The sequence below is a fragment of the Coturnix japonica genome, chromosome 7 (assembly GCF_001577835.2).
Source record: "Coturnix japonica isolate 7356 chromosome 7, Coturnix japonica 2.1, whole genome shotgun sequence".
Classification (NCBI taxonomy): domain Eukaryota; kingdom Metazoa; phylum Chordata; class Aves; order Galliformes; family Phasianidae; genus Coturnix; species Coturnix japonica.
This window is the reverse complement of record NC_029522.1, coordinates 6,483,086-6,510,637: the sequence shown is the minus strand read 5'-3', so window position 1 is coordinate 6,510,637 and position 27,552 is coordinate 6,483,086. Positions and strand designations below refer to the sequence as shown.

Genomic DNA, 27,552 nt, shown 5'->3' with positions numbered 1-27,552 from the left:
TGGCTGGATGGTTACAATCATAGAGTTGTGGTCAACAGCTCCATGTCAAAGTGGAGACCTGTAACAAGTGGCATTCCTCAGGGATCAGTGCTATTTAACATCTTTGTTGGCAACGTGGGCATCAGGATTGAGTGCACCCTCAGGAAGTTTGCAGATGACACCAAGCTGTGTGGTGCAATTGATGTGTTAGAGGAAAGGGATGCTACCCAGAGCTTGGAAAGGCTGGCCTTGGCCAGACTCATGAAGTTCAACAAGGCTAAGTGTAAGGTCAGGGCAACTTCAAACACAAATACAGCCTGGGTAAAAACCAGCTTGAGAGCAGCCCTGAGGAGAAGGATTTGGGTGTATCAACTGATGAGAGACTCAGCATGAGCTGGCCATGTGCGCTTGCAGCCTACAAGGTCAACTGTATCCTGGGTTGTATCCAGAGAAGTGTGACCAGCAAGTCAAAGAAGGTGATTCTGTCCCCCTGCTTTGCTCTTGGGGACCCCATCTGGAGTACTGTGTCCAGTTCTGCAGACCCCAAAACAAGCTGTTGGAGCAGGTCGACGATCAGAGGGCTGGAGCACTCCTCGTACGAGGACAGGCTGAGGGAGCTGGGACTCTTCAGCCTGGAGAAAACTCCAAAAAGAACTTAGAGCAGCCTTCCAGTAACAGAAAGGGGCCTAGAGAAAAGCTGGGTAGGACTTTTTATAAGGCAGATAGTGACAGGACAAGGGGAAACTGTTTTAAACTGGAAGAGAGTAGATTTAGACTAGATATCAGGAAGAATTTCTTTACTGCGAGGGGGGAGAAACACTGGCACAGGTTGCACAGTGAGGCTGTGGATGAGCCCTCTCTGGAAGCATTCAAGGCCAGGCTGGATGGGGCTGAGAGCAGCCTGGTTTACTGGGAGGTGTCCTTGCCTATAGCAGGGGGTTGGAATTACAGGATATTAAAGGTCCCTTCCAATCCAAACCTTTCTATGATTCTCTGCTTCAATATTACTTTGAGAGTGGCTAGAAACCAATTTTTAACCTCACTTAATTTTGAAAGCAACACACCAACCTCACCCTAAATCACAGAATCCTAGAATGTCTTAGAGACCCTAAAGATGATCAAGTTCCAGGCCCCTCCCATGGGCTGATTTGCCCCCACCAGCTCAGTACTTCAACAGGGGGCTCACGAGGGCAGAGCAGAGGGGGGACAATCCCCTCCCTCACCCTGCTGCCCCTCTTCTGTTGATGCAGCTTAGGATACTGTTGGCTTTCCATGCACAACATCTTGCACTAGGCCTTGCTGAATCTCATCAGGTTCTCATGGGCTCATTTTTCAAGCACATCCAGGCGTCCCTGGATGGCATCCCTTCCTTCTATGGTCTGAGCTGCACCACTCAGCTTAGCATCATCAGCAAACTTGCTAAGGGTACACTCAATCCCATCATTCATCATGTCACTGATAAAGATGTTAAAAAACACCAGCCCAAAGACTGACCCCCAGGGGACACCAAACATCACAGGCCTCCACCTGGACACAGAACCACTGACAACAACCCTCTGGCTATGACCATCCAACCAATTATTTACCCATCAAATAGTCCAGCCTCCAAATTTGTGTCTTTCCAACTTGGAAATAAGGATGTCATAAAATGCCCTGTACAAGTACAGATAGATAACATCAGTTGCCCTTCCTTTGTTCACCAAAGCTGTCACTACATAATAGAAGGTCGCCAGATTGATCAGACAGAATCTGTCCTTGGTGAAGCTGTGCTGACCATCTCAGATTACCTCCTCACTTAGCACATGCCTTAACATCTCTTCCAGGAGGATCTACTCCATGACCTTCCCAGGCACAAACATGAAGCTCATCAGCCTGCAGTACCTCAGGTCTTCCTTTCTCCCTCTGTTAAAAATGAGAGTTGTGTTTCCCTTTTTCCAGTCTCTGGGAGCTTCACATCACAGCCACAGGTTTTCAAACATACTGGAGACCAGCTTGGCAACTCATCAGCCAGTTCCTTCAGTACCCTGGGATGCACATCATCCAAACCCATAGGCCTGTACACATTCGGTGTCATGAGGTAGCCTTAGACATGCTCTTATCTTAAAGCGAGATGAATTTTGCTCTCCCACCTTGAGGTTCAGGGACACAAGAGGCATAGGGAAGTACAATTGGAAGAGAAGACCAAGGCAAATAACTCATTAAGTACTTCAGCCTTCTCCAAGCCTGAGGAAGCCAGGTCTTCCTTCTTGTTAATGCAAGGGGGTACACTCTCCTTCGCCTGTCTTTTCTGCCCAATGTATCTAAAAAAACCCTTGTTATTTTTCATATCCCTGTGGACACGCATACCCAAGGTACTGGTATCTACACAGTGAGCCAGCTTACTGCTAGGGAGTTATGCACATAAGAGCAAATGAAAAGTTATAGCCTAGAAGATTTTACTTATCTCTGCACAGAACTTCAGTTTGCAGCGGAAGCTCACAGCTTCACAGTCGGCATTTGATTACACCCAAGTACTGGGACTACAATGGTGCCCACCAAGCCAGTCCATTGCTTTCCTTAGTTACTATTTAAATAGTATATGTGGCTTTCATTCAAACAAACAATACACAGACAACAAAAGCAATACAAATTTAGAGAGAAGGTCAACATAGCACGCTAAGTTTGATAAAGTCCTCAGAAAGACCTGTGTTAACTCATTACCAAGCAGCACTTCTAGCTACTGTTGCTCTGTGGATTAGGCATGCAGGAAGCCGGGTAAGGGACAGGGAAGTTGCTAGAAAACCTGCCTGCACTCCACTGCACAGCTGCAGCAATCACAATCAGCTTGCTTAATCTCCTGAAGCATAAGAAATGCAGGTGGTTGGTTTGTGGATTAAGCATAAAAAGCACACAATAACTTTACCTCAGAAGTTATAACACAACATATTGAAGAGCACAGAGCATCTTTGCAGAATACAGTTAACGCCTGCAGAAGTCCTTCCAACTTGGCCAATGCAACATACCATCTATCTTTGCCAGTTCCCTTTGGTTTCACAGTTAACCCAGCTTCAGGGCACGCAGAAGTTGCTCCTGCATCTGACTCTGCATTTTTCCAAAATAAAATAAAACTCAATTCAATCTTCTTAAAATCTACTATTTTAGCTCAGGGAAAACCGTTTCGATCAGAGCTGCCTCAAGTTTCCCTATCACTTCTCAGATCAGTGGTAGCTAATACAAACATACAGGACAGGAGAAAAAAGACACAGAAAAAATCAATCATGATCTCAAATGATGAAGAAGGTGTTTCTCAAATGGTGAAGAAGGTGTTAAAAGATGCCATAAACAGCTGACTCCTACTGCTACTCCTGAGCCTGGGGTCTCCTTCTTACTGCTCTCTTAGAGCCCTGAGTCTCCATCTAAGATCAGTGGACAGGGCTGCTGCCTTCTCATTTGAAGGCTCAACCCAGCAGCAAAGCTCTGCCTGCACAACAGAGCTGCACACATACACAAGACACCAGCACAGCCAGCCACAGAGACTGCTGCAGACAAGGCACTTCTTTCACACACACACAACCCAATATCCTCACCCAGACCTCAGGTCTCCTGCTCACAGCTCAGCTGCTGGCCCTGTGCACTCCCAGCCCTCTCACCTGCACTGATTAGTTAATTAGTTAGATCTTGATTGCACCACCCACCTGTGAATGCAGGCACACAATGAGATGATGCAGGAAGGTGGTTAAGGACTCCCGATTTGTTTTTGAAAAAAATATGGAAAAAAGAGCCAAGCAGACAGTGAATTAATACAAAAGAAGCCCAAACAAAGTCTGAACAGGCAAATCCATCACCTTTTTCTTGGAGAAAAACAGTAGACTCCTGTTCCATGTCAGAGGGGCAGGCCCTCTGTTCACCAGCAAGCATTGCAGCAGGATTCTCAGCCTACCAGCATTCCATACCCATAACTAATAAAGCTTTATTCAACAGCTCCTACTCAGCACAGCGCTCCAGTTTAACACCAATAAACCACAGCACACACAGCACGGTGCCACAATACCACGACACACACCATTTCTTCTCCACTCCCCGGGACAGGCCGCAGTGGGTTCCTAACCACGTGTCCTCCAGCATTCCACCAACTGTGGGATATTTCCCCGATCCCCATCGAATTCTCCCCCCCCACAGCTCCCCTTACCTTTGGTCCACGCGAGGCACCACGTTCCGGGCGCAGGCTGCGTCCCGCCCCACGTCCTCCCCTCACAGCAACTAACGGCCCGCACGCGGCCTCACGCCTTTTATAGCCTCCCGCAGGAGCCAGGCGGGCGCTCATTGGCTGACGTGAGCTGTGGGGGAGGGCGGGAGCGGCGTCCCCTCAGCGGCGGCTCGAGTGGGACCCGGCGCTTCCTCAGGTGGGATGAAGTGCTGAAGTATTTATTTGCACAACACTTGCTTTGCTGTGAGTTGTAAACTCTTTTCGAGGTGTAACATACACAAACAGTGCAAACCAACACGAGCCAGTGATGACAAGCGATTTTATTTTGCAAAACAATCACTATACAGCAACAAATACAATTGCAAATCGGATTGGAAAACATGAACTACCTACCACCAGCCATTCAAGAAATGCCTCTTTTTATGGTAACAGGCTCTAGAATTATCAGAAAAAAAAACAAACACAGGTTTGTAACAGCAGACTGCATTCCTTGAAATCCCAGCATACAGCATGTTCATTCGTTGGTTGTTTTTTTTTCTCTTTGCTAAAGTTGAAGTGGCTTTTATATGCTTGATTTTGTTTCCAAGTGTGAAACTAATTTACTTTCCTGCAGTGGGAATTGCTGGAGTTGCAGCGGGAATTGCTTTAGCAATGGACTCTACACACCTAGGCTAGACTACCTGCTTCGGTTCTGAGAGCGAACGTGATCAACTCTTCAAGGCATCTGCCATTGAAGGGACATGAGTGCTTGGGTTTGGAACGGTGTTTGGCCCAGCGTGGCAAAAAACTGCTGCTCACGTGTGGAAGCCCACACAGGCTGCCTTCAGACTCCCCTTGGGTCGTGTAGATAGGCAAGCGTCTATTTGTAAGCAGTCACGATGAGGTTACTACTGTACATTAGCATAGCACTGAATGGATGATACCATTTACTGCCGTACAGTGAAAATATACACGGCCCTAACGGGCACAAAATTATCCTCATCGGTGTTAGTTTTTCCCTTATTGGTGCTGGACCAGAGGTTTGCTCACCTTGGATTTCTTTCTGCTTGTGGTTACACTGAAACAGGAGTCTGCGGATGGGGCAGAAGCCCCTTACTTTTGTCTCTACAGCTTTACAGATTTACTTGGGGCTCTCTCCTAGCCATCCCAACAGGTTTTGCTGTTTTATTTCTCTGGGTTATCTCTGCTTTGTTACAATGTCAGGTCTCACACACACAGTGTACCTGCTGGCTGAACATGCCTGTGGAAAAGAAACAACGGATGCAGTTTCCAGGAAGCTGGTTCTGTCTTGTCTAACTGGGCATAATGTATTTACAAAACAGTTTCTTCCTTTCAAAACCAACCCTCTTATTGATAAATTAAGATTAATATGAACTTTTTCAGTGAACATCTAGAGTCATGTAACAACTTCTTTTATTTTTTAACAGCACAAACTCTTAATTTCTTTTACCTTCATCTAAGTCCAAGCATTCTAGGTTTTTTTTTTTTCTATGGAGGGATGATTACAATTACAAAGGTCTTTGCTTGAATCAAGACAAGAAAGCTCATTTTAATGCATGAAATAAGTGTCTTGGTGCATTACACCACTCTAACTTTGTACTCATAGGTGGATTAACTAAACATCATTACCTAGAGTACGTCAATTTCAAAAGCAGAATTAAAAAGAAAACACCTCAAGTAACACTGCTCTCACTAGCTGGTGTTCAGCTTCAGAGAAGCTGAGGTTTGGTAGTACCATAGACTCTCCCACATTTGCAAAAGGCATAAAAAAAACCACACTGCAAGGCTCATTTACATTGATAGTGTGATCAGAGCAATGTGATGTAGATACTGTTTCAGTAGTTTTTTGTTTTCTTCTTTCTGTCCTTTGCTTTCCTGGAAAAAATGGGAAGAGGCTTTTAATGCATCTCTCTTGACATCGTTTCCATGTGATTTCATATGATTATGCAAGAGTATAACAAGTACAAGGCAGAAATCAGAACCCATTTAGCGTGGTTCCAAGCTCACTGTCCTTTGTATAAAACAACTGACTTACCAACAGTATTAGGAATTTGGTAGTGTGATAAAGCTTTTTGCAGTGCTGAAATGTTGTGTGTTGGGCTAACGTTTCCAGTAAAATTATATAGAGAGTCTTCTTAATTTTGTTTTGTCTTTATACTATGTGACAGCTTAACCAAAATCCTCATTTGGTCCACTGAAAATTTACTGCCAAGTAACCGTGCATTTGCAACCTGAATCATGGAATCCTGTGCTATTAACTATTAGAATCCTTCTTCACAGACATAAGAATGTTCTCTAGAGTCTTTTTGGTTCAAAACCCAACACACACACGCATACGCACAAATTAAGGAGCAAAAAGAACAGATAAAAAGCTTCCAGCACACAATGTTAACCTAATACATGTATCAAGTATAGCTCAACTGACAGTGCAAAGTTTAGTTAAGAGATTTCAAAAGGAAAAGATCAAACAATCTGCAAGAATGTAAACTGGTCATTTCATAATGTCTACTGTACATATAGTATCAGCAGATTATTATCCGCTGATGAGTAATACTCCCATATTACCTTCAGTGTTCTCTTAGTGTCCATAAGACAGTGTTGGAGCTCACAGGTAACTCCATTAGATTGGATGTATATGTATCTCTGCCCTTTTTATGCACACTTTTTCTTATACTTTTTATTAGTCAATATAATCCCACTTTGCTCAGATTTTAAGATGCCTTATTTATTGATTAATCGCTACGGCAACCCAGTTTAGGGAGCTCAATTGATCTACTCGTGTACTATAATTTACAGGCACCCCTTGTTACGTTTGTCACTGTTATCTCAGTGCCTGAGTGCATATGTAAGATATCACTGAAGGAGAGTGGAAATGATACCTTAATACTTTTTTTCTGTTTCAACTTTAGCAAAAGAAAAAGAAAATAAATAAGTCTAACATTTGCTGTTGCTACAGGAGTTTAAAAAAAAAAAAAAAAAAAAGGCAAACACAAACTATTTTGGATTTTAAAAAAATCCAGAATCCAAACCCAGCCATCTTTGGAGACCGTTTTACAAACTTCTGGACCCCCACAGAAATCAGATCTTTGTGAAGAAAGGGAGGAAGGAGGGAAGGAATCCTTTTTCTAGCATCACAGAAGAGACTTGCATCTGGCACTAAAACAGGGTCACGGCTTTTAGTTGTTACAGAAAGCAACTTCATGCTAAACGTTTTCATCTTTTTTTTTTTTTAAAATGTATTTTTATGAATAGGGAAAAAAAACCCTGCTAACATCTACTTTTACATACCTAAAATTGCAACACCAAAGGGTGCAAGAGACACAGATACTGTGAATAAAGTAGAATATTCAAGTATATGAAGAGGGCGTCTCACAAATGGCCACAGAGAAATATATATCTATAATACTGTATCAAACAGATGGAAAGGATGCGAAACTGATGGTGACTACACAAATCTAGCCGCTTAATCAACTTCCTACTCAGACACAAGTCCATTGGGGTGGAAGTGCTTGCTTTCAACAGCTTTTTTACGTCACTTCCCCAAGCTTGATTCAATGTTTTCAACTAATAGTTTTAGTTATTAGTTAAATAATTTATTGGCTTCTCAGCTATACACCGACATAATTATCCAGGTCCAAAAAAATGTTAATAACTTAATTCAACTTTAGTTCTACTTATTTATACAAAATATCACTTTTTTTTTCTTTTTTAATTAATTAAACTTGAATTTCTCTATATGCCCTTCCTTCTGGTAAGCAGACTCTAAATCTAACCTGTAATAACTTACAATGGGCAGCTTTTCTTTTTTTTTTCCCCATCTATCAACAGAACAGTGAAATGAGCAACTTGGGATTTTAACAAGGCTCTTCAGAAGGAGATGGATGGCCTTCAGGCACATGAAAGGTAAAAATGCATTTTATTGTAGTACGGTACTCCATGCAAGACAGAGCAGAGCAACAATAATTGTCCAATGTAACATACTGCAGTTGTATACCCATATAAAGCCAGTGTCTTCCTGTTGTAAATGGAGATCAGGCCAATTTCTGCATCTATTAATATTTATCTGTTTGTTTGATTTTTAACTGTATGGTAACTACAAGTCTTGGGATGTGACTTTGTTTTAGACATGGTAAAAATGAATGTAACACCTGCTCTGAGCCCATTCCTGCCAAGAGCTCATGCCTAAATATTATTACTTCATACAACGCAAAATGAGCAAATTCATAAGCCCTGTTTGGCGAGGGCTGCCGTGACATCTTCAGCGAGGGTAGCAAGCTGCGGTGATTCAAGCAGGTTGATGCTTCCAGAGGATGAAACGTTGCTGAGTCTGCGTGGTGAAGCCACGCTGGACCTGCCTGGTGACTGCGTGATGATCTCAGCCCCGTGATCGACACGGGCTTTAGCGTGCTCTCTGAAGTTGAGTTTCTGGCTGTCAATCTGTTGCAGGAAAGCAGAGTTTAACACATGACATATTTAACACATTTTCTCATTACAAAGCTTTGCGTCTCCATTTTTATTTTCAACAGCTCTCACAAGGACTGAAGTTTCCTTAGTTCCTGGAAGGATTGAAACTGCACATCTCTTTTTTTAATGTGTGTTCTGTCCTCTCTTAATGTTTCTGTTTTTGATGGATGCCTGAAGTAGCAGAAGCACAGTTCCTAGCTATATGAAATTAGTAAGAATTTTATGCAATTTGTTTCTGAAATCTGTATTTTCAAATGCTTGTGGGAATGTCTTACTATCAAGATGTTTTCCTTGTGTTTCACAGAGTAGCCCCAATCCTCTAGGATAGCCACACCACAAGCTTATTGTATCATACTTATGCCATACAGTGGTTCCAAACAAGGTTATTTTTAGATGGAAAGCCAGGGCACAAAGTACAGGAGGTTTCTCTACGAGGTTCACATTCATCTTAGATAGGGATGTGAGCCTGATCATTCCAGATTCCACAGGGAGCAAATGGCACGTTAACAGGTTTGATGCAGAACAAAATGATGTTTCCTATTCAACTTAAAGCCATCACTGCATTCACAACTCTAGAAATTTCACAAAAGAATCTGGGCTGAAAACACACTGGTAGCATTTCCTTGAGGGTTGTCCCCTTACCTTGACGTTTCCACCGCCAGGTACATGGTGGGCATTTTCAAGTGAACCAACTTTAGCCTGAGCTTTCTCTTTGAAATCCAGTTTCACACTCTCAATTTTCACGCGTCCTCCTCCTACACAAGAAAAGGAAATAGTATATTTACTTTCTCTATAGTATATTTACTTTCTCTAGGGCTATAAAAGAGGATTGTATCATCCATGACTTCCCCTTCACATACAAGTCTTCCCTTTGTCCCACGTCCCAGAAATTGTAGGAAGTTCTACCGATACCTGGCTTGTGGTGGATGTTCTTGAGTGAACCACACTTGGAAGTCACGTGGCTCAAGTCAATCTTCTTTGTTACAATCTGTACCTGTTAAAAGCGCACACACAGAAATTACAAGAGTGAAAAGAATAAAAGAAATAACAAGACAAGCCTTGCAGAGGAAGAGCCCAAGCCTCTACAAACCACTGGAAAAGGAGAGATGGTTAGTGAAAAACAAACCATGCCACAAATGAGGAAATGCTGGATTAATATAGCAAGCTTCCTTTCCACCTAGGGAAAATGACAGAGCTGGGTTAAGCTTTTAAATTAGGAAAATGCAGGATGAAGCAGATCAGTTTGTGGGTTCTTCCTGAAATGTTCCTGAGCAGTCCTAAAGGGTGGATGCTCCAAACCCCTGCTTGGTTCTGTTTCTGAACGTACATCCTGGCAACTAGGCATATTTCCATGGCTGTTTTTTTCTTGGCCATCTGTTTCATATTTTTTGCCATCTAAACATGGTATGCATTTTAGCTCAATCTGCTACGGAGAGGCTGGTGAATCTACAGATGCAGCTCCTGCAGCTGTGCCTAGCTGGTGCTCGGTCACCAGTGGCAGCAGCACTGCACTGCTCATCCAAGCAGCAGCACAGGCACCCTCCATCCTTTCTGTATCCTCTGCGTTGCCATGGCTGCGGTGTCTGATCAAACCCCGAGCAACCTCAGCTGGTTGTACTGGAATAATGCTGTGGCATTAGCACACATACACCAGCTGATCACACCCTCTCTCTGAGCTTTCTTTACCTTTGTTTTCTTCGTATCTCCTTCCTCTCTAACGAATGTAGAGAATCGAGAAGGTTAGCTGAGGATGCCCAGCTGTGAGCTGGAATCTCTTTCTGGAAATGATTTTCTTGGGCCACTCCCATGAAAAGCACTAAACCATTTTGGCTCACGCTGGACTTTTACTGTTAGTATCCCTGGGTGTTTATAGAGATGACCTGTCTTTCTCATTTTCTTTTCCTGGCAAAGTCCTGGAAACGTGTTGTGCTCTGTGAAGAAAGATCAGAAGACCACCACTGCATACACGGGGCTCACACAACTACTAGACCAAACTCACATGTGAGACATTAGCAAGAAGGAAAAGAGTGCTCAGAGGAAGGGAGACAGAGGGAGCTGGCTGTGCAAGGTGGGTCAGCACAGTGGAGATAGATGCCTGCTTACGGGGTGTCTGCGCTACTTACATTTCCTCCCCCTGCAGAATGTTTGATGTTATCTCTGGAACCACACCGGGACTGAATATCGCTAAAATCGATCTTCTTGTTTAAAATCCTAACCTAAAAGGAATCGAAGGTAACTTACTACATAAAATACAGACACTCCATTGGGGTGCAGGACAAAGGAGCCAGAGTAATTTTGTCTCCTGCTGAGACTCCTTCTGTACTAAGTGTAAGAAAGTTAATCACACCAATCTCCACACTTAGTATGTTACTGCAGCACAAATAAACACAGTATGTTGCTCTTTTTCTACCTCATGAATTGGTGGTGAAATGCAGAGGGGGATGCTTCTATACTGGGAAATATAAGAGGCAGCTTTTCCCTGAAAAGCTCAAAGAATTCCTTAGTTACTCAGATGGGAGTTCTTGGAAAGCCTGTGCCAGACTCTCTAAAGCTGTGGCCAATGTTTCTGCTGAATTGGACACAAGGAAAAGATGCAAACCCTCTTCTCAGTTCAATGCTCCAGCCTTTCATGCAGCAATCTACGATCCAGCCAGCTCAAACAGTTGAAATCCTGAGCTATTTCACCCCTCCTACAGCAACACAGCTGTAACAGTGGCTACATTCATACAACAGACTGCTGATCTCGGGGTATATTTTTAAAGGTGACTGACAGCTCTTGACAAATAGATTAAACTGCAGTCAGAACTCAGTGCTGTGCCTCTCTATAGGCAATAAAAAGGTACAGTGCAGAGGTGTCCTCTCACTTCATCTCATGACTCCAGAACCACAAAGCAGCTGCACACCAGCTTAAGTGCTCAGTGGGAGGAAGGAAGAACCCTGTGCAGTTTGTGCTTCCCGGTGTCACATCCCCTAACAGCCATTGCAAAGGATTTCTTCATGGCAAGCTGTTCTGTGGGTCCCCCTCCTTACACATAATGTATTTACTATATCAGTCAAACCGCTGGGATGGTAAGTGCTTCCTTGCTTAAACTGGTAAGGATCTGAGGTGAAGGTACGCTCAGCAATAAGGGTGATGAGAGCACTAGAAGATACAACTAGTGGGTCACCTTCAGCCCCTCAGAAGGGCACTTTCACTAGGCAAGCTCATAGTTCTGTCCTTCCCCTATCTGCTTAATCCATGCAAGAAAACCAATGTACACTGAAAAACGAAAGGAAATGCCTTTGGAGTTTTAGGCTTGTACTTTATCTCAATATACTGTATGTTTAAAAAAAATATACCCCAGTGCTATACAAGACAGGTGTCACATCAGTTACTGAAACACGCGTCAGATGTGCGGTCAGATCTGGTTCCCAGAGAGCTTCAGGCCAGACAAGACTGGACCAAACAGAAAGCCTCCCTGGCACTTTCTGAGTACATCTATCTCAGCAATGGATCAGCAGCACCTCTCAGCAATGGCCACAGGGATGCACTTGCTCTGAAAAATGCTGACTTTGGTCGTGACAAGACCTCACTGCTGTGGACTGGGGGCCTGCAGCTGCAAAGTGAAGCCAAAGCAACGTGATAAGTTTAGAGGGTGCCTTTGACTAAGTGCCTTAAGTTTGATTTGCACCCAAATATCTGACAGGTTATGAGTGTTATGAACCCAGCTAGCAGGTATGTAAAGGAACAATCAATACAACTATACTCTCAGCAGATTAAATGTCCCCTGTGAAGCAGCGTCAGCAGGAGACCTACGTATCATTTATGTCCTGTGCTGAAGGCTGAAGTGAGATGAGTGATGCAGACGTGCTGTGCTGGTCACCTGGCACAGGTGGAAAGTACACTGATCCAGGTTTTCCCTGATTATCTCCTTCTCCCTTTCTTGGATTGCATCAGTATCCCCGCCCATGTTAAGTCATGACCATCCTCAATAAGTAAGCATCCTATGAACTAATGAAGCCATGTTTCCTGCAGATTAATGCCTTATACCATTTACTCCCTCAATTTAGAATTTTAAATGAGTCCTACCCCCTCCCGCTGGCAATATCCATCTAGCTTTCTCCCAGGTAAGTTAGTCTATGCAAATAGGAGCAAATGTCTCTGACAGTGAAGCAGGGACTGAGTTACCACTGCTGTTTCCCTAGTAACAGTGCTGAGCCTCTGTTTTGAATCTAATCAATAGCTATCAGCCTATCTTGGAGGGACAGCAGGTGTTTCTAACCTCTGCTACCCTGCCAGCACTGGTTGAAATCAGCCAACAAGTTACAAATGAGTTGAGGATAGCTAAGGATGCCAGCCAGACAGCATGACTCCATGATCTTTGTTTCCTTTGGGAAATCAGACTGTAAACATCAGAGGAAAAGTATGGGAGAGGGACAGGCACCATTTAGGCTAAAGAGAATCTTTGGCTTTCAAACAAACAGGCTGAATTATTTGAAGCTGGCATCCAGAGGGAAATTTGTAACTATCAAAGCAGGGAGGCTCTGAAACTGCTTCCCAAGGGAACAGAGCTACAGAAAGAAAATGGTAAAATTTATAATGGCACTTGAAAGGAATTGAATGATGCATCTGTCTGTGATAGAGACAGCACAAATACCGTGACTCACCAGGAAGGTCTCCATGTTCCTGAATGCATATGGACATCTTGTGTGGAGGTGGAGGTGTGGTAGGAATGCACATATATGAACTTTCATTCTGTATTATAATATGCACGCACAGTAAATGAAAGATCAAGCCTGCTCATGCTCTCATTCAGGAAAGGGAACCTTTTGCTCTGTGGCAGAAAATGTACTGCTTTCTCTTCACACTCCGTAAGCATAACACTAGGCTAATCTCCTGACAGACTCTCTCGTAACACTTACATGGACATGCCAGTCTGAGATGTGTAAATTGTCTTCTACTGACCTGATGCTGGGTTGCCAAGACATGCTGCACAGGCTCTGGAAGGTAGTATTTTGGTTTGTCATTTCTCATATCCAGGTAAAGTGAAACCACAGCAGAAAACTTAAGCCTTACAGACAATGCTGAGTTACTCCACAAAACCACACTGCCTAACGATCAATCTGGCTTCTGTCTGAAGTACTGGCAGACCTTCTCCCACTCTATCCTCTGATGACCCCTCTACAGAGGTCCAGGAGCAAAGCCCAGGGCAGATAATGCTGGCTGGCACAAAGCATAGCTTTACAAACACCAACTGCTTCTAGACAGCCCCCAGAAGGAATTGGCCACTGCGCTCCATTGCCTTCTGTGCTGTTTGAACGTTGTCCAACCAAGTATCAGGAGATGCAAGGCATTTATGGATAGCTGCAAGGAAAACAAGTGTTGAAGATATTTTTCATGGAATTCGTTTAGACGAGGTATATATTGCTCTGTTCATAAGGGCAGACACTTCTATTGACCTGGAAAGTAATTTCAACAGGAAGCAGTTGTGGTCTGAAAGCAACATCTACCCTAGACCAGAAAGGATGTTTTTGAGTGAAGCTGGCTGACATGAGAAGCAATAGGCTGGTAATACCTGTGAATCTCAGGCTCTGCATATATTTTTTCAAGAAGCTGATCATTAATTTTCTCCTAGCCATGAAATTATGGCCTTTGAGAAGTTCTACCACAAACACTGAGCCTAAAGCACTTTAAAAAAAAAATCTAGCCTGGCTCCACTTGTCACTTGAACATGCTGCGAGGCTGTGATATTGGGAAAAGTTCCCAGACTCCTAACAGCTTACCAAAGATGACAGGTTCCTCCTACTTACCACAGCATCACAGTAATTTGACATAACCACATCCCAGGAACTAGACATTATTTCAGTGTTTGCTCTGCTGGTTAACAAAGGGACTGAATGAAACAAGAATCGGTTGTGCTCAGCAAGTGAGGTTAAGGTTAAAACCCAATTAGAATCAAGGAGCGGTTCTCAGTGCTTCAAAATCTATATGCTGCCAAGGACAGATGACACTACAGATTTCATGCTCCTGACAGAGGCTACAGGTGGAGTAAAGGAAAGGTGACCCATGTCAAAACCCCTGAAGAGGAGGACTGTGCCTCAAATGTCCTACATCTACAAACATAACCTGAGTTTATATTTGCACTCCTGACATTACCAGATACACGCACCAGGGGAAAAGCTAGCCTACATGCTAGTGAGATTCTGGACACTGGACACACAGTGTGGACAAAACAATGTACCATCCTTATCTTATTCTTAGCAAAAGGTGAGCAAGAAGACATGTTCATTCCTGACTTCTGAAAACATAGCCAGAGGCAGACACCAGCCATGTAATATTTTGGTCTGAAGAGATAAACTATAAAACAATTAAAAATTGAAAACGTGTACTTTCAATGAGAAGTGTCGAAATAGCAGAGATGCCATGCAATCAACCATGACTTTACTATTTGCACAGAATACCAATGGCTGATTCATGTCTCTCTGTGAAGAACTTTGAAGCTTCGTTCTACCTATTTGCAGATCACAACACGCATCTAATTAATAAGGTGGCCATGTTGATCTAGGAACGTCCCTAATTGTAAAGGGAAGAAAAGCCATCACCAGCATAACACAAGGGCAAAAAATATTAATATCACATATACATCACTAATTGTCCCAAGCACACCAATTTGTGTTGGATGCTGTTTAACAGTTATCACACAGAAAAAGAACCCATTTGTCTCCCTCTCAAAAATTAACAACTGATACAGAAGCTAGCATTTTCTCTTTAAATCTAACATCTAGCACGGTAAGCCTTGTTCAGGTTGCATGACTGTGATGCAGAAACAATGAAATGTCTTGCGTAACTGTGCTGGGAAACACAAAGCAAAATGACAACTTTCCATGCTTCCAAGAGTTTACAGTCATGGGACAACAACTCATTTTAACTGAGTGTTCAAGGAAGAGAAAGATCTGAGACAGATAAAATCTAACCACTGTTCTGTAATCATATTTCTCACTAAATCTGGGAAAATGATGAATTGGTTGGCTACAGAAGTTGATTCATGTACACCAAGTTGAAAAAAAAAAAACAAACCCAGGGGCAAAATTAATTCAGCTAAAAACCAGGATCCCATAGATTGGTGTTTCAGTACTGCTCTAAACAAAAACAAACAACACACAAAAACCCACACAAACAAACCCAAAGCAAAACAGATTTTTCTCGACCACAGAGTTCAATCCTCAATTTTTAGAAGGAACAGTTGCTATTCATTGAAGGGATGCTAATAATTTCAAAAATGAAGTTACAAGCCATCAAGCATCAAAGTTTTCAAATCAGTTCCACAGCTTTAAGGAATCATTTTTGAGTTGCAGTTCCTGGATTTTCTTTACTCCAGCATAATGGAGAAAATTACACTGTTCAGTTCAAGTTGGAAAAAAAAAACACCTTGTGTTTATTTTTCCATGCAAGCCAATTTTCCCAAAGCTCGCCAGATTTGTCCCCTAGCATCTCTTTTCCAAATCCAAATTTTCCAGATAAAAACTAAGGTTTTTATCCTTTTCTGTTTCTTCCCATCTAACAAAATAAATTCTTTTTTCACTTTGCTGCGAAAGACAGAACACTATGGTATGACTATACAGCTTGGATCCAGACTGTGTACTGCCTGAACATTCTTCCAGTAAGAAAGTAAGAACTACCTTTTCCATCTTATTGCCCAAGCCTAGACAACTCAGAGCTCTGCTGAAAATGCCGGCCATGCTGAACTTGCTGATGGAATGACTGAGGCTGTTAGAGAAATTTGTGTCCTGGTACCTTTGACCTACTCCGGAAAACACTACAAATACTCCCTTTAATTTCTCTAAAAAACTTTAAGGAACAATTAATTCTCCAGCATGACTTAGGTATTTCATTTTAATATGTGTCATGCTACTCCTTACAAGGTGCCTGGCTGGTACTGCAGTTAGAGATAACTTAGAACTTATTTGTTGCATTCCAGCCTGTACAGCTCCATGCACTTTTATGGAGCTGTGCTGATTGACAAGTACTGAAAGTTCTTGTTCATGGTTAAAATTTTGTATATACCTTTCGAAACTGAGTTAAAAGAAATCTAAGTTGACATTATCCTTAGTTGCTAGCCTATAATGTTTTATAAATACCTTGCCTGGTCAATAATGAATAGTTAATTGCACTTTTGTATGCTGCCATGGTATAAACAGCATTCATACATATGATTTCAAGATGACAAAAAGTCTGAACAGAAAAGCAAAACCCAAGCCTTGGCATGTGAAACAGATTTCCAGCCCTTCCCCCAGATCTCCCCATGCTTCCCTTGGGCTGTCTGAGAAATAACAGATGCAAATAGGCTACTTTTGAAAGCACAGCATTTCCTCCACAGCTGATGCAGTGCTAAAATCCATCTGAAGCCCAGCAGACGTATCCATGAGCAAGTTGCTTCTGAGCTTTGCCAAGAATGATAGCATTGCACCACACTCTACTATAAAGAGAAAACCAGATAACCACCTCCAGGCTACAACACACAATGGAGAAGCCCTCATTTCTCCAGATTAAAGAATAGTAATTAAACTTATCTTAAACCATCTATTCCTAGTGGGAGCATAATGCAGAGCAGTGTTTGCTTGTTTCTTCCACTAGAAATGTGCTCATTATTTTTCTTTTCTGTCAGGTGGAGTAATTTCTCTCCTTTTCTTTGTTTCTGTGGTTGGCAAGTCAAAGCTGAACTCAAGTCAAACTGCAGGCTGATGAGGTTTTGATGAAATTCAAGGCTGAAGCACTGCATTTCTTGATTTATATGGCATTCAAACCTCCTCTGCTGCTTCAGTTCTGCACCTCAGCCTCTGGTGGTTTCACAGTGCGGCTGCTTTCTCTAGGACAGCTGTGAGCTAAGGAAAGACCTTGTGCTAGGTTAAGATATGCCTCTGGTAAAAGCATAGTCTGTCTCCAAATGACACTTCTGGGCTGCATATCTGTATTTCTTTAGTGATCTGCATGTCATGTTTATGTTCTTAACTTGCTCAGATATATTTTGGCTTCTTGTCTGCTAGTTTTTCCTGTGGTTACTGCTATCAGCACTTTCAGTTCAGGTTATAAAACTTGAGCAGCTTTCTATTTGTTCCATGTATCATCACTAAAAGCAGATAATAGATAACAGCTCATTTTAGCCAGTGCACTATTTGCCACCAGACATTAAAAGAAGCAAGAAGACAGAAGGAAATTAAATTAGCTTTTATGTGTTCCTCAAACAGACCCTATAAAATTCAGTTGTATATACTGGCAAAGAATTAATCCTGCAAACTCTTGTCTAGACTGAAGAACAATGGCATAAAGGAGACATAAAGAAAAAAGTCATGGACTCTCCCTTCGCCCAACCTGCAGCTCAGTGGCCTGAGACCAATGGGAATTAAAACATTCTTCCGTCTCTGTGACATTATGTGCAGGCAGCAGGCTGCACCTGTGATCCCCCAAAATGTGAAATACCAACAACTGGGCCATTCTTCACTATCCAGCAAAGACTGTGCAACTCCAGAGAACTGCTAAGCTGTCTAGGCATGGTGTTTTCAATTAAATATGATTCACTGTGGTCCTTTAGTCGTGTTCTGCTCTTATGGACCACAGAAACTAAAAGGAAGAAGGACAGACTAACATGGTTCTGGTTTTGAGCTCCCATGTCCAGCAGCTAAACTTGCTGCAAAGCATGCCAATCCAGAAGCACTATCTGAAGTTGTCCTCCAGTCCCCTCTGCAGCTTGACTATCTGCTATGCACTATGTCAGATGGGAGTTGGACTTCCATACAAATAACTACACAGATGTTCACTGAAATAAAGGCAGAAGAACCTATGCAGAGGCATCATCTTCTTGACTTTATCTAAGTAAGTGGCTACTGTCCAAATCCCAGAAAATGCTGAATATGTTGACTTGCTATGAAAACAGGATCCGTGCTTAAAAGATACCCTACTGTATATATATATATATATATATATATAAGTCTGTTTTTTCCTCTGGAAGACCTGCAGCAAATGTGGTATAGCAACATTTAGTTTTATTCCAGTTACTTATTTTTTTGGAGATAGCATTCAGGAACCTCACTGTTCTGTATGTTCCACAATGTATTCAAAATCTCAGATATTTATAGAAGTATCTGACCTGGAAATACTGTGCAACCCAGCTTTCTACAATGTCTTACTTTCTGAACAGCCGAATGGGGGAGTGTGTTAATCACACGTGTCCTGTCCCTGGAGGTAGCTGAGAGGTGGACGTGCCCAGAAAGCACCCAGATTGCCAGTGCTGAAACTCAGAAACCTCAGGGAAGTAAAAAAGAGCTGGGGACACAGGGTGTCTTTGTGGTGGGGTTGTGCCCACAATCAATATAAAATGAATAAAAACTTTTTACAAAAAGTTAATCAACAAAATTGTTTACAGCCATACGGGTGGGTTCTCTGTACTTTTAGCATTAGTTTTGATAGGTTATATTCTTTTTCCTCCTCATTCAGATTCTTTGTTTCTAAATGAAATAGGATTCCTTTTAGGTTGTAAATGGGTTTATAACCATTTAAACACTAATAAAATGGACTGCTTCATCCTGTAAGCTAGAACACATGTTCTTCCAAGTAGGAAGCTTGTTTTATTGGACATAATTTTGTGTTTTAATGCCATGCATGATATTAATTCTGCATCGCCCAAAAATGACAGAAGGCCATCGCAGCTGTGGCCATAGCTCTGTTTGGTAGGGCATGAAGTATATCATCTTCAAGGGAAGGCACAAACACCATAACATAGTAAAACGTATGGTATTCTCTGTCTCTCTTCAGTCTCCAAAAGCTCCTGCTTACCTGAACAACCTACTCGTTTACTGTCCTTTTCAACATTCGGGAAGGTCTGTCTGTAGTAACACAGTGTTTTGTTATCCTACACACATGATCAGTCTTCAGCTGACAGCAATCTTTATGATAACGTACTTCAGGGTGTAATAACCGTGCAAGGTATGAAACATTCTTTCATTTTTAACTGCATCAAAACCTCTCTGTATTCCTATGCTGTCAGACAGTGAGAACAGAAAATCCTAATTTACCTTCTTACACATTCATCTTTTCTTCATGTATATGCCTTCTCCAGTTCATGTAAGACCTGTGCCTGCTTATTCCAACCTGAAGTAGTTGGAATGAACAGTTAAATTGTCCCCTCCCATCATCTTTAAGTTGGGGTGGATTTACCAGGTTGGAGGCTGCAATTCATTTACATCATCCAACACAATCCGTAAGTCATGCAAAATGACACAGTGAAAGGTCATGGTGCTGTGCAATCCTGCTAACGTCTATCTAGGTTGAATTTGAACTCACCTGAATTAAAGCAAACCTCCTTAATTTGCTGGTACTGTTGAAGACTAAGGGAACAACAACTGGTGAGGGTCACGCTGAAATGTATCTATGGCACAGACTTCTTCTTGTTGGAAACTTCTCCCCTGATCTCAGTGAGGTACTGTTACAGTTTTCTGGAGATTATTTTCTGAGATAATTTTCTGAATACAGTCCTGACCACTGCAATTTGACATCACTTAAGCAACCAATGTAGATGGCAGTGACAACAGAAGAGGCATTTGAAAGGAAACTTAAAATGGCTCCTGTCCCATACCAAATCAAAAGGTGAGATTAAATCACATATAGGTGAAAATAAAGGCTGAAATCCTTACCTGTCCCCCTTTAGGCTGGTATTTGATGTTATCTGTTGATCCAATTTTGGACCTGACATTCTTGAGGTCAGGCAGAGGCTGGTTAATAACTCGCAGCTGCTTCGGAGTTGCTGGAGATTTAGGAGGAGTGCGAATTATGGCAACTTTTTTCTCAGTAGGTACCAGTATGGCAGATTTGGGGGTTCCAGGAGTATGTGGGGTTCTGGAGTAGCTGGGCGTCCCTGGAGTGCCTGGTGTACGGGAAGAATAGCTTGGTGGAGTCCCTGGAGTAATGGCAGTGGAGCCAGGAGTAGTGGGAGTAGAAGTTCCACTTTTTCCTGTTCTGCTACGAATTGGTTCTGATCCTACAGGCAAGAAAAAAACATAATTATATCCTAGAAATATTAGCTCTTCTTCCTTCTGTGCTTCCCAAGACTGCAACCCTGTCTGCCACCCAAGACAGAGCTCTGCGATAGCTGTCAACTAGAGCTGTAACAGCAGACTGGATGTGTGTCTCTGTGTCTCCTTTGCTAATCAACAATGCTGGAGGTACCTTGTCACATGTGGCTGAGCAGATAAATCACCCACACAGTGGCTGAGCTCTCCACATTGCAATACAGATGTGCTGCCCACAGTGCCTGTGCTTCCTGAGAAGCTCATTATAAAAGGCACAATATCAACACAGAAATTTCCTTCTTAGGAAAAGGACTGAAGCACCATCAGAATCGAAACTTCAGGGCTTGATCTGACAGTCTGACTCACCAGTAAGAATGCTGTCTGATGTTTCAATAGGTTCGAAGTTAAACTAGGCTTGTGACAATTCTGTAATCTTGAAACTCTAAGCTCTGAATTGCCTGGCTGCTTGTGTTCACATACAACTTGTGGTAATACAGCCTCTTAAGCTGAATCCTAGGCAAGCACTCAGCTGATGAACAAGTCATAGCTCTGTTGTGTGGACAGGCAGATGTCCCTCATGTTCAATTGCTATTTTTCAGCAGTAAAGAGAAAAAAGCAATTAAAGAAGGCAACCTTGATTAAAAATTACAGTCTAGCAAAATATGCACACAAGTTAATATCATGGTTTTATGATCACTGGTACTCCACATCATATCATGTAGTGTACTGGGAATTAAAGTGATAATGCCCCAGTTCCACACAGCAAAAAGAAGAAACTACATTCTCCAGCAGACTGTTTGCTGTGCTGATATCATTCCTGCACAGGGGGAATGCATATAAGGCAGTGATGGGTCATCTGACATTCTCTCGCTTTCCTTCTGCTTTTTTCTTTGCCACTGCTGCCCATCCCAAATACACAATTACTATAATGCCTACAGCTTTCAGATACTCTCTCGTTATTCTGATTTATTGGCTTCAATTCTAATTATCTTGCATTCTGATATCATATTTAGTCAATTACTTTGTTTCTCCTAAGATCGTTGCTGCTGTTTTTTTTCTAATTATTTTGGGGCTCCCCGTTCCCCTTCTCCAGAGGAATGGATTATGCAAAATCCCTCTGCCCCACTAGTCATGGAATTGGGCTGAACCAGCCCATAAACCATTGACAGCTAAAAATACATAAATACTGTAACATTTTGTAGCAGCTTCTCTCCCCTGTTAATGGCAGTACTTGTCCTTTTCACTGAGAGCAAGAACCAGTTTAGCAGTGGCGCTGCTCTTTCTGCTGCCAGCTCTACACATAACTCTCAAGGGCAAATAAACAGAAGCTGAGACATCTTCGTAAGCTGCTTAAAGCAAGGCTTTGCTGAGAAAGATCAAACCAGCCCCCAAAGCCAGGAAACTCCAACACTGAATGGGTATGCATGTGTTTCACCTTTAAAATGATCAGAAATTACAAATGCAGTGGGCCCCTCTAGAGCAGTGAGGTTAATCAAAATTGCATTAGATTCATTAATCATTCCGTTCATTTAATGGTGATGGAGCAAATCCACTGCATTGCTGCTCCTAGTGTCCAGGAAAAACTGCAGTGCATGACTCATCTGATAGATCAAACATAGTCCACTTTCACTTCCAGTTTCCCTGAATGGTTTCTTTCTTCTCCCAACCAACACTAACTATTATCTTCCTAATACACTGAATGAGATGGAAAGGAAATTCTTTTTATTTCCCATCTCTTCGCAGCTTTGGTATTTTTATTTTTCATTCTTCAGCACTCCAACCACATCAGCAAATACCAGATGACCTCTTGTTCCTAGTCAACAGAATGAGCTGCTGTGCCAGGAGGTCACTCTTCATACACAGGGCCTCTGTTCTACCCTTAGGGCATCACTCAAAATTTCAAAGGGCTTTTTTTTTTTTTTTTCCATTTTTTTTAAAATTGAATTTAATTATCTACTTTCCTTAGGCTCTTTTACAATGGGAAGAAATTGATTTCTAAAGCCAGAGGAATGCCTACTGAAAAAGCAGGGAATCACATCCAGTTTCTGAGGCTTAGAGCAAAAGCAAATCTAGGGAAAAGTTTGGGGAGTATCTGGTATTTATTCTTTTGCCTTAGAGTTTATTTCAGTCTGTGAACTGATAGAATGAGTCCGCATAAAAGGACCTTGATATTTTACTGTCCTAATTTCCCCCAGTGAGTCACTTCACTATCTAACTTCTCCACTTTTCTCATTTGAGAGTGCTTTTGCCCTAGGACTAAAGTAGAGCAAAGGGAGATCACTGCTGTGAAACAACAAATTAGTAATCTTAACTATTAGATTCACTTTTCCAAAAAGAAAGAAGATACCCATGGCAGGAGGAGAGGGCTAATATACTAAAAGCAAAACATAAAAAACAAAACAAAACATACGGGTGGTCCGTCGTACTGAAGAAGAGAGGGATGTTGTGAGGGAGAGAGAGTTCTCCTCTCTGTCTCGATCTCCTGATACAGCTCTTCGAGGAGGAAGGATGGAGGAAGGTCTTGGTAAAGAGGAACGCTTTTCAGGACTCTTGCTTACTCCATCCTAATAGCAGCAAAATAAAAAAGGAAGGTTTAGTTTTCAAAACATCACACTCTAGACTGTGATCTCTCTCAATCTATATACAGAGGGGAAGCCTCATCCTACGGACCCAGTCTACTGACACAGGAAGCTGTGAGGATCTAGCCACTTTCCATGCTCTGATTAACTCCTTGATGCATCTTTACTGCATGAAAACACTCAGTAGGAAAGGGCTGGCTCTGGTGCCGAGCGGACAGAACTTTGTTATTGAAGAAGAGAGCTCCCTACAAGTTCCCCAAATGTGGTATTTTGTCAATCTCACTTCAGCTACGGCTTCTTCAAGATAAACCTTCCCTCTGCATCAGACAAAACCTTTCTTTTCCTATGGATTTGACTGAGCATGTATCAATGGTCGAGTTTACTCCTACTGAAATTGAAGATGTGTTTCTCAGTGACTGCAGAGGATGCTAGTGGACTACTGCATTGTGAACTAATCCCTCTGAAGCCATCATACATATCATCTTCACCAACACAAAAGCTTCTGAGCTACTTAAAACAGATGCAGATTCTCCTAGATCTAAACATGGACAGGTTCCATATCTGGTTCTTAACAAGGAACAAGGCTTGGTTGGTGTATTTGTTTAGTACAAATCAGAAGTAGAACACTGCTGCTCAAGTGTGAAATTTTCACAGGAACTCACCTGCAATGTAACTGCAATGTAGGTGAACCACACACCATATTATTAGGTGATGGATGATTTAATGATGATTAAATGCAGAGATGGTCCCAAACAGTATGAGACACACTATGCATGGTGAAAATAGCTTTTATATGACATAATAGTCACCAACTCAGCAGCAGATAGATCTGCAATGCAAGTGAAAAGTAAACATGGGGAAGCTAGAATTAACTGCAACTTCTTCAGCCTGGTCCCATGTACAAAGAATGTGGCTTCTGCCCTTGTTAGAGGTAGTAAGAACGGCACCCTACTACACAGAGACTGAATTTGTTTTCAGATTATTAGCTGGTTCCTTTCTTAAAACTTTTCCTGGAAAATAAATGAGTACTGCTGTTTCTGCCACTTACCCATGTGCAAAATGGGTATAACTTCTTAGTAGTCAATGAAGTAACATCCATATCCAACAGAAATAAAGTATGTCCTGCTAATTATTTATTTTGCTTATGTTTCCTCTGGAGATATTGCTGTGTATTTATCCACTTTGTAGCACAAACCTTGTAGCCTGGTAATCATTTTTCCTGCCACTGGATGTAATTAATCCCAGGTAAACTCCACAGATAATTACTCAGACGCAGTGGGGAGAGAATGTGATCCACATAATTTACTTACACATCTCCAAGCTAACTCTCTCTACCAACTCTGCTACCTTACCTTAGCATCTGATTTTGAGTAGGGCAAGCAGTCTCTTGGGCCTGCTGAGGAGGGCCGTACATAATAACTGTCTGTATCGAGAAAAGTGGCCCTTTTAGTAGTTAATGAGCAAGCTGAGCTGGGTCTTGGAGGAAGCAATGACTTTGCTCTAGATTTTGAGGCAGGAATCTTTGACAAAGAGGCAGTCTAGTCACAAGAAAACAAAAGAAAACACAACATGAAGCTGGACAAAAGGAAAACACATGCAACGTGGACCAAAATAAAATGCCAAGCTATGATTTAATTATTTTCCTGTGTCTAATAATGGTGATTATACAGTTCTGACAGGCAAAGTTTTAGATCTCTGTTGTTTCACCGAAACCATCTGTGTCTGGAGAGATTAACTGATTCTAGGAGTGTCTTTCTGTACAAATGCTATTTTTGCCATGTGTTAATAAGCGAGAACTTGTACCAGACATGGCACTTAGCTGGTACAACTGCTCGCTGGCTCCATTAGAAACAAGTGCAAAACTACAGGCACACCATGACACCCTGGTCTTCTAAAAGTAAACTGTGTATTTGTAATATATCCCTCCAGGCTACACTCAAGAATAAAACAGTGGGAATCTTGATAACAAAATTACACCAGTATTCCCAAGATGTCAGAAGGACCTAATAGCAGTGTTTCTTATGCCACTGCATAGACACAAAAATATATTACTAGAATGAACTCTGCAACATATTTATCTATTAATATGGAAAACAATTATTTTAAACAGAATCTGAACACTGTGTTTCTGTCACAACAAAGGCTTTTTCAGGCTTTGACAGATTTCTAATAATTCAGTTTATACCTACCATCCACTTGAGAAAATTTGGTCTCTTATTTAAAAGAACACTAAGGTTGTTATTGGTGCTGAAAGTCTGTGAAAGCACAGCTGTGTTGGGTGGCTCCAAAAAGCAGACATGTGAGTACTTCTCACCAGATTTTCTGAACTTGGGATATAACTAAGCAGGCCCAAATGTTAATTCAGTCATTTCCAAATTATCTCAACTTGAGTAACATGCAACAAGACCCCAACAAGACTGAAAAATCCTTTTAGATTTGTATTCTACACCCCATCCTTTCCACTTATACTAAGTAGTGTCCTACATGAATTTGTGCATCTAATGAGGATACTGAAGTTGGAAAAGACTGGGACCATTCAATAGGACATCTGGGGAAAACGTGTGACCCTGATCTAATGCACTGCTCTGGGATTACTACAATCTGAATCCCCTCACTGCTAATCAGCAGTCAAGGCACTTTTTAGCATCAGTAATAGTAGCCCAATGTGGTCCAAACAGATTTTGGTGACATGCTCAAGACTGGTAGAGCAAGCAAAGAAAACAAATACTTCAGTCCCTGCCTGTGCTTTACCCAGAAAGCTATTCTCATTACTCCAGCAATACATTACCTTAAACAGCTGCTATAATTCATACTGTTGGAAGTGCCAGCTGTCCACATGAAAAAGATCTATGTAACCTTGATCAAGACCCAGTAATTCTGGGATTGCTGAAGCAATTTATTTCAGAGGCCTTCCTACACATGGTTAATATCTGACTAGCATGGGTATGCAGCTCTTTCCAGCAGATGGAACTGCGTAGCCTTTCCTGAATTTCCTATGCAAAGCAGTATGAAAAGTACAGTTTGAAGTTGGATAACAAACTGACTGGGTTGGGTGATCTAACATTACCAGTGGAGAAGAAAAGGCTGCACCTGAATGACAAAGAAGCTGAAAATCAGGAAGAAAGAGCAACATTAAAAAAGGACCGGACAAGGCATAAAACAGAAAAACATCCAGAAGGGTGAAGATGGTAATCAAAGTAGGGAAGCAACAGGGAGAGAAAGTAAACAGGGACTAAACTTCTGACCTTGGCCACAAAGTAAAAGACAGGGATAAGTGAGGTGCCCAGAACGCAGGTCATTTCAGAGCATGGTTTTGCTGTGCTTGTCCTTAAAGCCCTCCACGAAAACAGAAGAATCTGAAAATGTGCTAGTATTGCCTTTTTTTTAAATAAGTGTTTATCATCCCTTTGAGAAAAGAGAGTAACTGTTGACTAAGACTGAAAACCTATCTAGAAATTTCTTATAGAGTTAGTAAAGAAGTTCTGGCAGTTTCCCAGTTATAAGCTGAAATGAGTCAGGCCTCTAAAATCACATGAAATCCTAGACTTGAATTTAGTCATGGATTCTAAAATTCACCAGTCCTTCAAAGACTCAGATCAGTTATGCCGCTATCATCATTAATCATTTCTTACAGTTAATAAGCAACATACAGCACTTCTAAGACAGCTTCCAATAAACTGACAATCTGGTTGTTTAAGTGAAACAAATCAGGCATGGAATATATTAGGAAATATAGGATAATCCTAAGGAACTGATGCACTGTGAATGATGGCAAACAATGACAAAGTTTTGTGCTGCAGATGTAGGTTAGCGTGTGTCAGTGGTGTGTAAAAAGGGATAGTGAAAGAAGGTTGGTTTCCTGGGGATTTTAGAGTGGTGGGACAAGAAGAGCATAGGGTCAGCATGGGAGCAGGACAGAGAGACGTTCAACAGACAAGAAGCAGATGCAGGGAGCAGTACAGACTGCAGAGCAGCTGAAGACAGGACATGTAATTGTCAGGTTAAAACACAAATTAGCAGTCCACAAAATAGTCAAGTAGGAAGCTCTTATTCACATACAAAATGCTACTGGCCAAACATTTCTATACCAGTATGACTGCCACAGAATGCACAGATAATTTAACAGTGTATCAGAATACATCTAGTGAGTCCTGGAGGAGGATTTCTGCCTAGGCAGCAATCAAGCAAGGCATCAGTATACTGAGTTGGGTATTGTGGATAAGGTTCAAGACACAGATTATCCTAGAGGATGACCTGGCTCAAAGTGCTGAACAACAACCAATCCCTGCAGTTTGGAGCCTG

At 41.9% G+C, this 27,552-nt stretch overlaps 1 protein-coding gene across 46 annotated transcripts in view; it reads right to left on the bottom strand.

Annotated features, from left to right (window-relative positions):
- Nucleotides 1-4,467: 4,467 nt before the first annotated feature.
- Nucleotides 4,468-27,552, bottom strand: part of MAP2 (microtubule associated protein 2) — a 186,503-nt gene continuing 163,418 nt past the window's right edge. For 29 of the 46 annotated variants that reach the window (XM_015867896.2, XM_015867902.2, XM_015867908.2 and 26 more), the window contains 6 exons: nt 23,082-23,235; nt 20,297-20,640; nt 10,753-10,845; nt 9,542-9,623; nt 9,272-9,384; nt 4,468-8,602 (listed from right to left, as the gene is read on the bottom strand). In XM_015867896.2, coding sequence (XP_015723382.1) covers nt 8,387-8,602; nt 9,272-9,384; nt 9,542-9,623; nt 10,753-10,845; nt 20,297-20,640; nt 23,082-23,235 — 1,002 coding nt within the window. In that variant the 3' untranslated portion in view covers nt 4,468-8,386. The remainder of the gene's footprint in view (nt 8,603-9,271; nt 9,385-9,541; nt 9,624-10,752; nt 10,846-20,296; nt 20,641-23,081; nt 23,236-27,552) is intronic. The other 17 variants (XM_015867920.2, XM_032446035.1, XM_032446036.1 and 14 more) reach the window with 1 other exon arrangement.